The 15,407-nt window shown below is 37.1% G+C and overlaps 3 protein-coding genes across 3 annotated transcripts in view; 1 reads left to right on the top strand and 2 right to left on the bottom strand.

The window, feature by feature from the left end:
- The window catches only part of LOC136255469 (WSCD family member CG9164-like), a 109,022-nt gene that overhangs the window by 69,594 nt on the left and 24,021 nt on the right, over positions 1-15,407 (bottom strand). The gene's annotated exons all lie outside the window — the stretch shown is intronic.
- On the top strand, positions 2,710-10,533 carry LOC136255603 (probable serine/threonine-protein kinase kinX). The gene is made up of 3 exons (XM_066048404.1): positions 2,710-4,036; positions 6,737-6,844; positions 9,854-10,533. Exons 1-3 carry the CDS (start codon positions 2,891-2,893, stop codon positions 10,289-10,291), a joined length of 1,692 nt encoding a protein of 563 aa, XP_065904476.1. The 5' UTR covers positions 2,710-2,890; the 3' UTR covers positions 10,292-10,533.
- The window catches only part of LOC136255602 (asparagine synthetase domain-containing protein 1-like), a 17,011-nt gene continuing 12,095 nt past the window's right edge, over positions 10,492-15,407 (bottom strand). Inside the window, exons 11-15 of the mRNA XM_066048403.1 lie at positions 14,822-14,957; positions 14,698-14,765; positions 12,986-13,069; positions 12,677-12,767; positions 10,492-11,252 (exon numbers count right to left, since the gene is read on the bottom strand). Coding sequence (XP_065904475.1) covers positions 11,058-11,252; positions 12,677-12,767; positions 12,986-13,069; positions 14,698-14,765; positions 14,822-14,957 — 574 coding nt within the window. The 3' untranslated portion in view covers positions 10,492-11,057. The remainder of the gene's footprint in view (positions 11,253-12,676; positions 12,768-12,985; positions 13,070-14,697; positions 14,766-14,821; positions 14,958-15,407) is intronic.

The raw sequence follows: 15,407 nt of genomic DNA, 5'->3' as shown, positions 1-15,407 counted from the left end.
GGATAGCTTATAGAATACTATCTCAACTCCATCAGCCATGTTTGTAATCATGTGATGCAGCTTGGGATTTAGGATTCGTGAAGAATAACAAATCAAGCAATGGTGAGATCGCACGAATCACATGACAGCACATCACCAATTGTCTTATCAAACTGTACATTTATCATATGGTATAGCATTGTGTGTGTGTCTTTCCATGAATAGTATTCCATAATAGCTAACATCCTTACCTATAATTATAATACTGAAGTTGATAATCTGTTTTTTTTTGCATTTCATTGGAATAGAGTATTTGTAATTGTCAATACCAGTAGTTGCTGAACTTGTAGGGATGGCCTCAAAAGATCTTGTTTTGGTTGGAATATGCAAAGCTAAATTGTGCTGAATATAAATAGGTCATGAATTTACAGTACAACAAGTTTGTATTTCTATTGTACGTTGTTTATCAATTGATTACGGGAATCAGCAACAGCTATAATTAATTTTGTGCATCGACATCAATTTTAGCTATCATGTAATATGAGTTTTAAGATTGCTCTGTAGCTGGTATCTTGAGAATTAATTGCTCTCCTCTGAACAGCTACAATGACTACGTTCATGTGAACGTAATTCAGCTGTATACATCTTTTTGGACTAGCGACAACTTTTTCTCGACTTCTATAAGAGCTGCAATTCCAGTTGTTTTGTTTTAGATACACATTACGTAGCTTTGTAGCATTCACATTGACGTTTCCTTTTAAGACAATAGTATATTGAGCCCAATCATCTTGATGGTGACTAAAAGAAGCTAGACAATACATTTATATATGTTGTTAATTTCCTGATAGGTGCATGATCTTCTAATTAAATTCACCAGACTGGAGGAATTGACACAAAAATTCAAGGGGTCTTAAAATTGTTCCACATTTGACTGATTCTAGTTTACTTAAATACTCTCGGCAGTATATACACAAAATAGTTACATACACAAAATACAAGCCATTATAAATAGAAGGTATGGCAAGGTTAAAACCAGGTCACCATCACTGACCCAATAGCAGTCCAAATTTTGATGTGGATTAAATCAAGTCAAGGCTAAAATATCAGTTAGTCAGCGCATGTGTGCTAATACAAATGGGATCATGGGCAAGTCAGGTGTCCACAATGACATTTCTCCTTTGTACTACTACAAGCTATAGTTAAATGTGTAGATTCAGGACATATACAGACAAATTTTATTCATCAGTATTCTTATGTGTATAAGTGGGTGCGGCTCAACTACATGGACGATCTGTAGTATTTTTCTTGCTGTATTAACATCTCCAATCCTATTCAAGGAGTTGTAGATAAGATGATATGCAAGATAGTTATTTGCAAGAGGCACCAAACAATCAAAATATTCTAATAGAGCAGTCACATGCATGACCTCCCTCACATTTTTAATGTATTGTGTGATGTGGTCTAAACTGTTTTCTTGTTTTGTTGAAAACATATTTTTCATTTTCCACTTCTAGTCCAATGTGCGTGGTTGCTGTGGTTGATTTGTACATGTGCAGCACATGCAATATAATAACTGTAGCTATAGTACACGTTTATAGTCCACTGTATCAAGTACAAAACACATGACAACAAGTAGTTACAAAACCAAAATTAAAAACAATTAAACAGGTATGAGTGTAGTCAGCAAAAAATCTGATGATAATTAGATATGGGATATATTTTCATATATATTATGATGAGCTGAATATCTGAAAGAATTAATTGAAGATTGAGTCTTCAAAATCAAAGAAAGAGATCATGTAGAATTAATGGTAATATCAAAATGGTGACTGAATTGGTTAGAGTGTGTTTATGTCAAATAAATGAAATGAGCCATAACAATGAATACTCTGACACTGTTGTCATGACTCCAGCATACGCCACTTCAGTTCCTCCAAACAGTCATTATTACCGGCTCTTAGCTCATACAGAATCATAGCTATCTATATACTCTAGATCTGCAGTTCTACGATGAACAGATTTTAGCAATCTTACAGCTCTCAATGAAATTCCAAATTACCATACAGCAACAAGGATTCACCACCACTTGTGATTTTGCTAATGTATACACGCAACAGATCTATTATAGCTTTTTCCTTGAGCTATCATAAGAATGTCTTACCCCTAGAATCAACGACATCAGTCAATTCATTCATGATCAAATTCTTTTCTCTTTTTTGGCCTGGGATAGATGGACTGCCCTTGCCACCACCCCCAGCACTAGGTGTTAAAGTGCTGAACAGCTGGAAATACCAGCAGTCAAACAAGGCCACCAGACTCCAAGTGACCCTTGGAGTAGGCCAGATCAATATTGATGTTGATGGACTGCGATTTGAAGAGCGATGACCGCTCAAGCACATCACTGAGGACCTTAAAAGTGAAAAGCAAAGCCTACATTGCAGCCATTTGCTGTCATTAATACTACGCTTCTCAGCCTTCATGATCAAATAGACAATTATTATAATTAATCTGTACCTATATCTTAGTAAGTTATACTGGTTTTGTAATTAACTGGGATCCGGGCAACATTACCACATTCAGTGGTGCTTAATCAGGAGACCACACAGTGCAGCTATAGGTTTTATAGTGCCTAGGCCTTGTATGCTATAGTGATTTTGCAATATCCATACTGTAGACTGTTGAAGCTTAATTTGTCCAATTACACCAATGCACGTGATGCAATAAAAAAATTTCGTGTTGACTGCAAGGACAAAATTTAAAACGTGTCCCGGATGACCAGATTTCAACCAGTTTCAACCCTGATATAAAACTTGAGTTACTTTATAAACGTATGATCATACCTACCTCTCGCATTCTGCACGTCTAGTTGTATAAATAAGTCAGTTCGCACGAAACTGAAGTAGTCTCTAACATGGATTCATCTCAACTGATAGAATTACGTGAAGTCACAACTACTGATCGAATAATTGGTAAAGGATCATATGGACAAGTTATTGCAGTGTATGCTTACGGAACGTTGTGTGCTGCTAAAGAAATTCACCCCGATTTAGTAGACGGGGTCACTCCTGAAGAACTTGAAGCAACGAAGAGGTCATTTCTCACTGAGTGGGTCAACGCTAGTAGAATACATCATCCTAACGTGGTACAGGTGTTGGGTATTCACTGTCCTACTCCTGAGGCTAAACTACCATGGCTTGTAGTGGAAATGATGGAGTGCAGTGTGAAGGCATTCTTAGAAAAGTCAGAGAAAGACGGTGTGCCCCTTCACTTCAAGATATCCATCCTGGTTGATATTTCTCAAGGACTGGAGTTCCTTCATGGACAGAGTATTGTCCATAGAAACCTCTCCTCCAATAACGTACTTCTAACGAATCACTGCATAGCTAAGATTGGTGATCTTGGAGTGGCTAAAGCTTTAGAGAATAATAAAATGAAGACACACACACAGACACGTGGTACCCTCCACTTTATGCCACCTGAAGCACTCCTGCGTGAACCTCATTATGGGAAACCAGTAGATATATTCTCTCTTGGCTGCATTGCTTGTCACATCATGTCTCATGAATGGCCCAAACCAAAGGATTGTTCACCGGAAGGTGGTATAACCGTCCTAACTGAGGTTCAAAAGAGAGAAGAATATCTCCTTTCTTTTGCCCATTCATCATTCAGACAACTGGTAGAGTCATGTCTAGACAACCTACCAGAGAAGCGACCCCACATATCAGCTGTGAATAGAGAGTTAAAGGATCTCAAATCTTCAATAGATGGTCAAAGTTCTTTTGCTACAGCTAACAGTCTTGAACTGTTTGATGCAGTACAAACAGGAAAAGTAGAAAACGTGAAATTAAAAGACGCTCTTACGAAGATAGAGGCAACTGTTATAGAAAAAGATGGAATATTAAAAGAAAAAGACAAAACATTACAAGAAAAAGACAAATTATTGCAAAGAAAGGACAAAGAAATTGAAGAAAAAAGCAAATTATTACAAGAAAAGGTCAAGCAAATACAAGAACTCCAACGGTCAATGATGAACAGTCCTAAAGAATCTAACAAATGGGTATGTAGAGTAGACCTTGCACTGTACAACATTACCCCCTGCACTAGGCTATACCAAGTACCGTATAGCCTAAATATTTCAAGGGTAAAATTTTCACTGATAACACCCAAAACCGCAAAATCAGCTAAAAATTTTCCCCTTGTAGGCTACACAGTAGGCTACATGTAGCAACAATTACCTTCCAGCAATCAACTATGCAATGATACTGTATCTTTTGAGACATTTGTGACTGGATCTACGAAAACCCGACACAATCGCACGTTTTTCAAATTCCTGTTTATTAAATATTTATAATCTACTTAGCCAAGTGTACCCTCTGGCAAAGTTTCAGCCTCATATGCCAATAACTTTGGGAGTTACAGCCCTACAAAGTAACAAGAACAAATCGATTTGTACAGCAAGTATTGGGAAAATAAATTACAGGTGCTTACAAAAACGGTTGTAACTTACCAACGGATTGAGGTACGGAGTTACACCATCATGTTCACCATGAACAGGGGAATCAATTACTGGGTAAGTTTTTCCTTTACCCACCCTTCTTCAGTGTATACAAAGGTGAAATTCGTGAAGAAAAATCGATCGTGTAAGATCGTTTCAATGTGACGTAAACAAATGCTCATAACTTATGTATCCTTGGGTCTACTGCAATGAAACATTTTCCAACTCCTCTTGAGCAGGCTAATAAGATGGTATCCAGAGTTTTATTGTTAGTCCCTTCCTTCATTAAAAAAGAGACATTCAAAAAATTAATGGGATTTTTTCAATAATACGCAAGTATTTCACTCAATGTATTCAATGCTTTATACTGTAAATTTAGGCTTGCACAATTGTGTCGGGTTTTCACAGATCCAGTCACATTTAGTATTTGTACCAGTAAACTAGGGGTCAATATTTTTGTCTCACAATAAATTGCATTTCTCTGTATCAAGGTATAATCAAGGTTTGGACATTCCCATGAATAATGCTGATCAGAAACCAGCATTCTTAACTTATTGCAGTCACATAAATGGATTTTTGGGTACTTAACCAATGCTGCCAAGGTGATGTGAAGGTATCAGTATTGAAGCTAGTGTTTGATTTATATGGGTTTTTCTTCTGGCTGATAACTGTTGCTTTCAGATAAGTGGGACTAACTGATGTCTTCAGACAAGAAAGTAAATCAATAATGACTAAAGCTAATTTTATTCACTATTGGACATCACTTCAGCTTTTGCACTGGATACAATGAATGCATCATGGTGTCATTGTCTTTTTACTGACTGTGCAAGGTGCCAATTTGTGGTATCACACCAATGGCTTTGTGTTGCCTATCACTTAATACAATAATTATCATACCACACCTCCAAACAGCCAAAGAAAGCTATCTAGCTTTATGTGTTGTTAACTGTGTATAGGATTGTGTAACTATATGCAAATTGGTTATTAGAATAAGGATGTTCATTTTGTCATACAAAAAATCCTCATCCACCAGATCCTTTTCTTCGATGTGATGTTACAAAAGTTTGTTATAAAAAAAAGTTCACAAACAAATGTACAGAAAAATTTTGCTTTGCACTTTTTTATTGATTAGTGTTGGTTAATTAACTCCACAGGGGTTGACCACATTTTAGCCATAATTTCAAAGAAGCCTTGCTATGAAGGAGTGTCAAGGGCTTCTATCAAAAACTCACTAGGTTTCTTTAACATGAATATGGCTAAAATGTGGTCACACTGGACAATTACCGCTATGTACTTACCTTTGAGTTAGACACTCTCCTGTCTATTATGGACTCTTGTTATTAATGATTAATGAATCTAACAAGGAAAGAATGGCATCAAACGTGTGAGGCTATATTTTTACTACTGTACTATTAAGCAATGTACTGAGTGTAGCCATTTTACTAATGCTCTGCCCGTTACACTGAACTGCTTACTTTACTGTTGGAGGAATGTTACAACAAATATTACAGATGATTCTGTTTTATTACTGTATGTGTTAAGCAACACAGACCCATTATTAATGTGCTACTACAAATCAACACCTTTCCACTGAAATGGGACACAGGGTATACTTGAAATGGGACTCAGGGTATGCTTGAAATGGGACACAGGGTATGCTTGTAATGGGACACAGGGTATGCTTGTAATGGGACTCAGGGTATGCTTGTAATGGGACTCAGGGTATGCTTGTAATGGGACACAGGGTATGCTTGTAATGGGACTCAGGGTATGCTTGAAATGGGACACAGGGTATGCTTGAAATGGGACACAGGGTATACTTGTAACGCATAATGTCAAAATGGCCGAAGTGACATCTAACAATGTAGAATCAATGATATATTAGCAGGGGCGTACGGAGGGGGGTTTCCAGGCCGGGTTTCAGGAAACCACTTTGGATTTTACGCAGTACTTTGAAACATTTAAAAATTGAAACTTCAGGTTTGCAGAATCTGGAATCTGTCATGGAACAAGACACATTTAAAACTTTTATTTAGTTAAATAATAACTTCTCACATGATAGCAACACCTATAGCATTGTTCTGAATTATGTGTTTGGTGAAAAGATTGAGATACTCTAATAAAGAGTCAGGCAATATAAACTACTCTAATATAACTGTCACTTAGCTGTAGTGGAAACCCCTTTTCAAAATTCCTGCGTACGCCCCTGATTAGTTATGTGTTGTGTGTACATATTTGCTGAAGGTTTGTCTTCTTCATTAGAACACCTCGCAAGGAGAAACGACATCTACTACATACACCCAACAGGACCAGAGGATATTAAGTGACTATTTTACTCAGATGATACAAAGAAGACCACCACGATTTCAGGTTTGTTATTGTTGATGTTACTCATTCACTGTTATTTGTAATGGTATAACAATCTTACAAGTTAGTAGCTTGTAGCCGTAAGTCACACTTGTTCAAAGGCATCAGTAATGTTATTAATCACGATGACCTAATACCTGCGAAAAGAGTAGAGAGAAAACCATCAATTATGAAATGATGAAAGTACGTAAATTACAGAAAGTATGATAGTCCTCGGTCACATGCGATCACGTGTATGGTCCTAAGGAAGAACCTGCGTGGGCATGGCAAGGGTGTGAATATAAAAATAAAAGAAGCTATATAATTTAGCTAATACTAGTTACATCCAGCCACTCTTTATAAAGAAAATGTCTCATTTTTAATTATCCCCCTTCACCGCTGCATTTCTGGGAAATTCCAAACTGTATGCTATATCTCACATACCATACAACATAATCCCATAAAACTATATATAATATTAATCACGATTAAACAGTGAATCCCATTGTGGTGTTATGGTTTACTTAATGGTAACCCCTATGTAGTTATATAACCACAAAGTTAAAACATCAATCAGCCAACAATCCTTACTTGTTAGCCAGCAAATTAACACACATAAACAGTCTTACAGTGAAGATCAAATTGATTCACCAGAAGTCTGGTTTTCAGACGTTTGAACAACTATGCATGTGCATAAACCCACAAGAAGTGAAAACCACTCACTCAGTAGAGTGTTGAAACGTGTCTAATCTATCTCCTTACCATTTTCTTTCCCTTCTAAGACCAGAATCACTTCAAAATATCCACCAGAAGAGCAATTACACAAGGCCACAAATTCATCAACTACATGTAACATTACACACATTAGTGCACGAGGGATCCATTTATCCTTGTTCCCATTTGTGTAGGGGTATGACCATCTTAGAGTAAGTGCATTAGCTACTAGAAGACACAATGAAAGCCACAGACTACCTAAATATTAATACTAATCATTATTCCCAGGGTGTATACCAATTTTGCCTTTTAATATTGTGGGTGTGGTGTTCTGTGGAACAATCTACACTCGACTGTTGTAGAGGCTACTTCTCTTTCTTCTTTCAAAAAATGTTATTGGCATCAATACTAGCTAAGTATTATTTGTTTGTACTGGCTTTGTGTGTCTACATGTATAATTATTATATTTGGTGTTGTATCTATAGTTGTATTTGTTTTGTACTTTTCTTGTTTTGCTCACAGGGCTCCACTAAAAATCAGTATTTGGTTACTGAGTGGACCTCCTGTTTAAAAATTACTACTACTAAGAGCGTTTATAGAGCAAATGCGCCATATGGCGTCCACAGCGGTGCATGGGTTGTATAACATTTCAGATGATTAGTAGTGACAGCAAAGAGAGGTCTTGTGCAGTTTTAGTTCCACGTAAAAAGTTTGGGAAAAATCGTACCAGAGTTCTTTAATTGGAAACCAAACATTTTGTAACATAAAATGTCATTTTGAAATGTTATAACAGCAGGTCAAATGCGTAGTATAGTGGATCTGAGCATCTTTTTCCTAGAGAAGCCAAAAGTGTTGGGCACAACAGGCTTGAACACTGCTCAAAAGCATAATAAATAAATTTCTGCTGTGGCCTAATAAATCAATGGGCTCCAGTTGTTCACTTATCTGTCACTCAATATCATGCTTTCAAAGGATTGTTCAAAAAGCTGACTGTTTTATTAGAGTATATCAATGTTGTGTTAGTAAATGACTGCTCTATTAGAGTATCTCAATCTTGTAGTACAGTAGAACCTCCATTGTCTGGACAGCCCAAATTGGTCATGTGGCTTGTAGTTTATTGACCATAATGAAGTTTGGTTTAGATGAAAGCACAAGGAGGAAGCCTAAAGGTTGCTATTTACCTGTTAGGTGGCTTGTTTATTCTACTAATAATAACTACCACTTGGTTGCTAGGTGATAATGGATTTTTACAGCCCAGGGGAGTGACCATGAATGTTCTGTAGTGACTTCCCCTTCTACCCACTAAACTACATACCACTAACTGATAGCAATAACAACATTACTTGTATTTAAGTTAGTCACTTTAGCATAATAGCATGTTATTCTTAGTTACGGACATTTCTGAGATACAGACAGTAGTGTGTACCAGACCACCCGGATAAGAGAGGTTCCACTGTATAGTGTAAGAAATCAGATAAACAATTAATTTATAAAATGCAGCAACAATCTGAATTGTGTTCATTGTTGGCTTTCTTTTGGGCACGTACATGATGATGTATTTTAATAAGAATTTTTGAAAATTGTCCCTACAAGCCTTATCTGCAATTACGTAACAACTCAAAAATGGCAACAAGAGTGTGGGTACTTTGTACAGAGAGCCATTGGAAGGGATGACATTTCAAGATGTCCTCCGTGAAGAAACAAGGAGAAAACTCTGGTGAGACTCATTAACTGTCTTCCACTATAGGGGCACACATTTTTGCACTTCTAGAATAGCCCTAGGTCCGCTTTAGAAAGCAAAGGAAGTTTCGAACAGCGCGAAAACATATGCCCCTACATCAGAAGGTAGTTAGTAAGTCTCACCAGAGTTTTCTCATGCTATCTCGATGGAACATATCAAAACGTTATCCCTTCCAATGGTTCTCTGTACCAAGTACTCCCACACTTGTCGCCATCTTTGCGTTGTGAATAATTGCAGATAAGGCCCATAAATAATGCTTGGTACTTTTGGTTGTCTATTATGCTTTACATTGCATAATCAGCCGAGGCTTTTTATTTAATTTTCAGCTCAGCATAAACATACAATAGTAGTTATCAGTCAGTAGAAAATTCTACTTAACATTTTAATAAATTTGTAGCTACCTCACAAAAGAATTCCGGGTGATTTTTGCTTAACCAATACTGCCATGGTGCCATGAAGATATTGTGAGGTTGTTTTCTGGTCAATATTGTTTTTATGGGCTAGTGCAAGCCTTTCATGATCCCTATACAACACTCCCTATCATACTGTATGTTATACTACTACTACTACTACTACAGGCTGACACTATCACTTTAAGATCCACTGATGGTGTGATGACAGAATCTGCTCCCTCAACCAGCTATGGTTATCATCGGTCACGTCCACGTGATCAGCTACCTTCTAACAAAGGAGACGAGGTTTATCATAAACTAGCAGACACTCAGTCTACAGCATATGGTAAAGCTACTGATAAACCTCGTGGCAACACTAGCTCTTCAGAGTCTCCGATCCACAGCAAATCATCACGACCTGCTGAAGCAAAGGATTACAGGTTTTGGCAGTGTGCTTGCAAAACTGTTAACAAAGCTACTAATTCCTGTTGTGAACTCTGTATGCAGAACTGTGCATACATGGCAGGCAAAGAGTGTCTGTGTGAAGATTGCAAAGTTAAAATGTTCATTTCTCAAGAGAACAGCAATGTCTGCCCAATGTGCAAAAAAGCTGTCAGTAAATAGCTAAAATTGTTCAACTAGATAGTAGAAATTTGTTCCACATTTTGTAACATCCTGTAACCACACACTCAACTGTAGATATGGTAGAATTTAGTGATGTAGTACATGAATAGATTTATATATGTTTATAATACTGATAGCATGTACACTCTGCATTTTGTTAACACTCATGTAGTATAATGAGTTTACAGTTAAACATATCAATCTTCTCACCATTGTATGTGTCACTTCATTCTACAATTCTGAATACTCCACTTTTATGGCTTTTTGAGTAAAATCATGCTAAAACTGGTCATGTGGGAATGAACTATACTCCATCACATAACGGGTCATATGTGTCCTGGCAATAATCACCTCAGGCTTCGCCCTTGATGATTCCTCAGGTCTCTAAAATAGTCCAGATAACAGCTGGATCTGTGCAATAACTCGTACATAGTTCTATTAGTACAAAGCCAATATTAGTGTTTGACTAAGTGTGTAAATTTTAAGTCCCCACACGCCCAATCACATAATCAATTTTCAATGATAGATTACTACCATATATGTTGTACAAATTTTTGGAGGGATGTAATTTTGGTGGATTGACAAATTTCAGGATTTTCATGGTTTTGTACTTGAGGATCACTTGTTCTTTACTGAGGTTACCTATTAGAAAGCATAGAGCGAACCCTGATAATCGTTCATTTTCAAGGATGAAAATTTCATGGACAGCCAAGCAACTCGTCCCTCAAATATCTGTATGTATACAGCACATTAAAATAATTTGTGATCATTGTAACTTGTCAGTTAGTCGATGACACACATCTGATGCAAGTTCTTTGCTATTTCCCTCCAATTTTGCTATCCTTGATCCAAACTGTATGGCTCTCTTTGGTAATCGTGATGACATTGTACAGCCTAGCAACCGAGCTACATTTCTTAGTAGACATTTCTCCCCTTCTCCACGAGGTAGACTGAAATCAACCTACAACAATAGCACAATAGCTACTAGTGGTCTAGTTCTTTTAGGGTGTAGTTACAGTATACACAGTAATTGACAAGCCGCAATACTATACTATAAATTTTTGAGAGATGGGTTTTTTCGGTTTCTACAAAATATCTCTCCTTTAATCATAACAGGCTTAACACTCACGTATTGAATCTTAAGAGTAATACTCAACGTAGGGCAGGGACTGCAATATGTACAAATTTCTGAGGGACATAATATAATGTCCTCAAAATTAATACAGTGGACCCTCAGTGAACCCCAATGTGTCTCAGACGATGGTAAAAGTGTTCAGATAAGTGAATTGTTCAGATAACTGAAGCACATACATTCATGTTCAGAGCTGTTGAAATACTCTAATAGAACATACACTTGTATACAAAATACTCTAATAAAGCAGTCATTTCAGATAACCAAGAGTGTACTACTATACTATGTTATATAAGACTCAAATAAAACCATTGAAACTTGCTAATCTGCAAAAAATTGTACATATGCTTGGCACTGTAAGCCATACAAATTTATTTCAAGTAATGAAATCTTTCCACCATTAGTATCAGTGGTTTGCATGAGAGTTCATAAAAAAAGCTACAGTATTATATGGTATTGACCTTTTCTGAGAGGAGCTCACTGTAAAAAGGTCTGATCACAGGAAACTGACTTGTCAACATCGTGATGATGAAGCTTGGCAGAGTTATGATCAATTATTTGTATAAACAGACAAAATTTTGCTGTGTCTATATAAGGTACACTACTTGAAGGAAGGAATTGACAACTATTGGTCAGTATAGTGCACATTTTTGTACATAGCTTTGAAAGTGATCAAAGGGCAGACATAGAGATGGGCAGTATTGCATTTTTGAAGAATGGTACAGTATTAGGAAAAATACCTCGGTATCACTAAATATGGATAAGCTATGATTTGCACTTATACCCACATTGTTTTAAAAGAAACAAATGAAACAACAATAATATTGTGCCACCAAGTCAGTTTTGAAGTATCCCAAAAAGTAAAAACCATAGTGAATACTTCAACATGCACTCATAGCTCTGTGCTTGTCTACAGCGTAAACATGTTTGTATGAGGCTTGACTTCACGTAAGTATGGTCATCACTAAACCACCAAAAATTAATTACTACATCAAATTCGGTATTTGGTATTTTTAGAAAACCACTTCAGTATCTGAAAAATATCTTGATTTACTACTAATACCTAAATACCTCCCAACCCTAGGCAGACACAACCTAACATGAAGAACATTACTAAGCATTATCATGACCCGGTGTCATTTTAATGTAAACCAGACCATTTGAATGTGCTATTAAAAGTATAAAAATGGTAAAGCTTCCAAAGGTCAGCAGCATCATCAGATCTGATTTGTACACTAGAGTTGTAACCTCACCTTATCACTCATTGGAATAGACTGTAGAAAGGAGACCACTTCTTCATCAAGGAAAGGAAACCTTGCTTCACGGCCATGATCACCAATACACCTGTGAATTGGTTGTGTAGATAGTGACTAACTAGTGGGTAGTGACATAACTGGTGGGTAATGACTTATATTTAGTGGGTAGTGACTTACAACTAGTGGGTTGTGACTTATATTTAGTAGGTAGTGACTTACAACTAGTGGGTAGTGACTTATAACTATAATAAGGTAGCGGCTTAAAACTAGAGAATGGCTACAGGACTTACATATGTACAAACTGACCTGTCATCTCTACCAAGGTTCCTATGGGATATCCTCTTCACATCCATCTCTACCTCAGCAACCAGTCCCTCCCAACCATAGTTCCTGTAGTACACAATAGTAACACCTGTCAATAGTACAGTGGTCAGGTAGCCAGGAAATAAAACTGCATCTACAGAACGCTGTTGGGAATATTCTGCAACAGCTGCTATGTTCACATGTTTCTCACATTTTTTGCTACTATTCTGTTACATAGAGCAATAAAGGAATTACTGCCACAATTTTTATATAGCCTTGAATATAGCACTTGACAGCAGGAACATCACATTGGACAGCAACTACTACAGGTAGGTAAATTATTAATGATAAAATGTTTTGTTTTTATGGGGTGAGACTAACCAAAAAATAGTTTTATTGCAAAAAAAAATTCACGACCTAGAAATTAACTTATGCCTATGTAGAAAGGTTCACCATTCAGTGTACAATATAAGGAAAAATTATTGCTCGGACACAATGGCCAATCAAAAGTAAATTTGATTGGCCATTTCTGAAATTGCATGGCCATAAGATAGAAGTGTACTACCGCAGTGCGAAGCATAAGCCCTCTGGGGGGGTCTGGGGGCATGCCCCCCCCCTCCCCCCCCCAGGGAGTTTTGAACAAGGATCACTCTGAGATTGAATCTGAGACCACTTTCAGCTACTTACCACTCAACTTTATGCACATGTACATTTTACAGAGAATTAATTGTGTTTATTAGTAATACACATACAAAATTTGTATTGCTGCATACATGTTTTACAAAAAACAATATATGAATCAATGTATATAATTATTGTACAGCCAGTTTGTAGAGTTAGCTGGGCTAAATTCTTTGTTACAAGTGGTGTTGAGTCAACACAGATTGAATTATAACTATCCAACTAGCTATTTCTCTTGTGAATTGCAACTTACTCTCGAACCTGCTGCGTGTGCAGAACAACTTTTATCACCTCCACTCTCTCCAGCCAGTGCATTCTCTACATATTCTAACCACGAAATGGCCATGTTATACTTAATATTGTACCTCCACTTTGCAAATATCACTTTCTTTTCTTCTCCTGGAAAGCGCCACTCGTGTAGTCAGTGTAGTGATCGCTTCTTCCAACATCGACTGTAACCCACAATCGATAACTGGGGTAAACACAAGGTGCAGTGCTCTAGCTTACGCATGCGCATCGAGTTTCTGCTTTGACAAACACAGCGATTAAATAGCTTCGGTAAGGAAACGTAACGATACGATAATAATAATAACTATAATAATGCATGTTATAAAGACTAATAAAAAATTACAATTGTGAAAAATTTAATCGGCACAAATGTCCGACCAACGGCTACATTGATCGGTCAACAGCAACACTTGGTCGGAAAATGGCCGATGGCCGACCGTTATATTGTACTCTGACTGTCCATGAACAGGTAAATCCACTAGCATAATAGCACTAGCCTTGAGTGAAAACAGAGAGGCAATTTATGTATAACCATGATAAAAACAAGCAATGGTAAACTTTATTTGTAACGAACGCAATGTCCTTTATTATAGCATGAGATCAGTAGCAACTGCACACAAGATATTGTAGTACAAATGAGAATTAAAACAATGACGTATATTTCATAAGTAGCAATGTATAATACATAAATCTTAATGAACAGTACACACACTACACAACACACATAAATACCCACATGCACACACCTGTACTTTGTCCTATGTCTAGCATACCCAGCTAGCTGCTCATCAGCTCCAATCCCAACTAACACACACTACACCATATACTACTATATCAATGGGTAACAATGTGTCAACACAGTAGTAGTACCTTAGCTGAGGACTGGAAGGGCTGCATAGAGGGGTGCAAGGAGCCCCACCCCCTAGCTGCAAACCACAGTGCACAGCCTATACTGTCATCCAATACAGTACATAAAGGATGGACCAGATGACGAATAGTAGCATCTCTAAAGGGAACGATGATGTTAGCTGAGAAATTGTTATATAGTGTATGTGTACATATATGTAGTGTGTCATGTCAAAGGGCTGAAATAGACATTAGAACAGAAGCGACATGGGGGGGGAAAGAGAGGTAACAGTGCTCCCTTACTATCTCCTGCTAAAGTACAGCAACTATTACACCTCACAGCCGATTTACCTCGCTTTGGTTTAGTGCAATTTGTGATACAAGAATGGAACGCTATGTGAATCAGATCGAGATACTCTAATAGAGCAGTCACCTAACTACTTTAATAGAACATTCAGCAGAAACATAATTTATAAGTTGGTTCTACAATGGATGCTCCATTAACGGATGTATCTATACATAAACCAACTACATGAAATGTCTGATGTACTGTATCTACTGTACTTGTACAATATCAATAGTCATTGCTAAAAATTAGTTATTTAAGTAC

The sequence above is a fragment of the Dysidea avara genome, chromosome 5, assembly GCF_963678975.1.
Source record: "Dysidea avara chromosome 5, odDysAvar1.4, whole genome shotgun sequence".
NCBI lineage: Eukaryota > Metazoa > Porifera > Demospongiae > Dictyoceratida > Dysideidae > Dysidea > Dysidea avara.
The sequence above is the reverse complement of the archived record's forward strand: the minus strand, read 5'-3'. Positions and strand labels throughout refer to the sequence as shown.

What these genes read in the sequence shown, in the direction of transcription:
- LOC136255603 (XM_066048404.1), top strand. Translation starts at nt 2,891, where the DNA reads ATGGATTCATCTCAACTGATAGAATTACGTGAAGTCACAACTACTGAT. An exon ending in CTAAAGAATCTAACAAATGG is followed by an intron (nt 4,037 to 6,736) that starts GTATGTAGAGTA and finishes CTTCTTCATTAG; the next exon opens with AACACCTCGCAAGGAGAAAC. An exon ending in GAAGACCACCACGATTTCAG is followed by an intron (nt 6,845 to 9,853) that starts GTTTGTTATTGT and finishes CTACTACTACAG; the next exon opens with GCTGACACTATCACTTTAAG.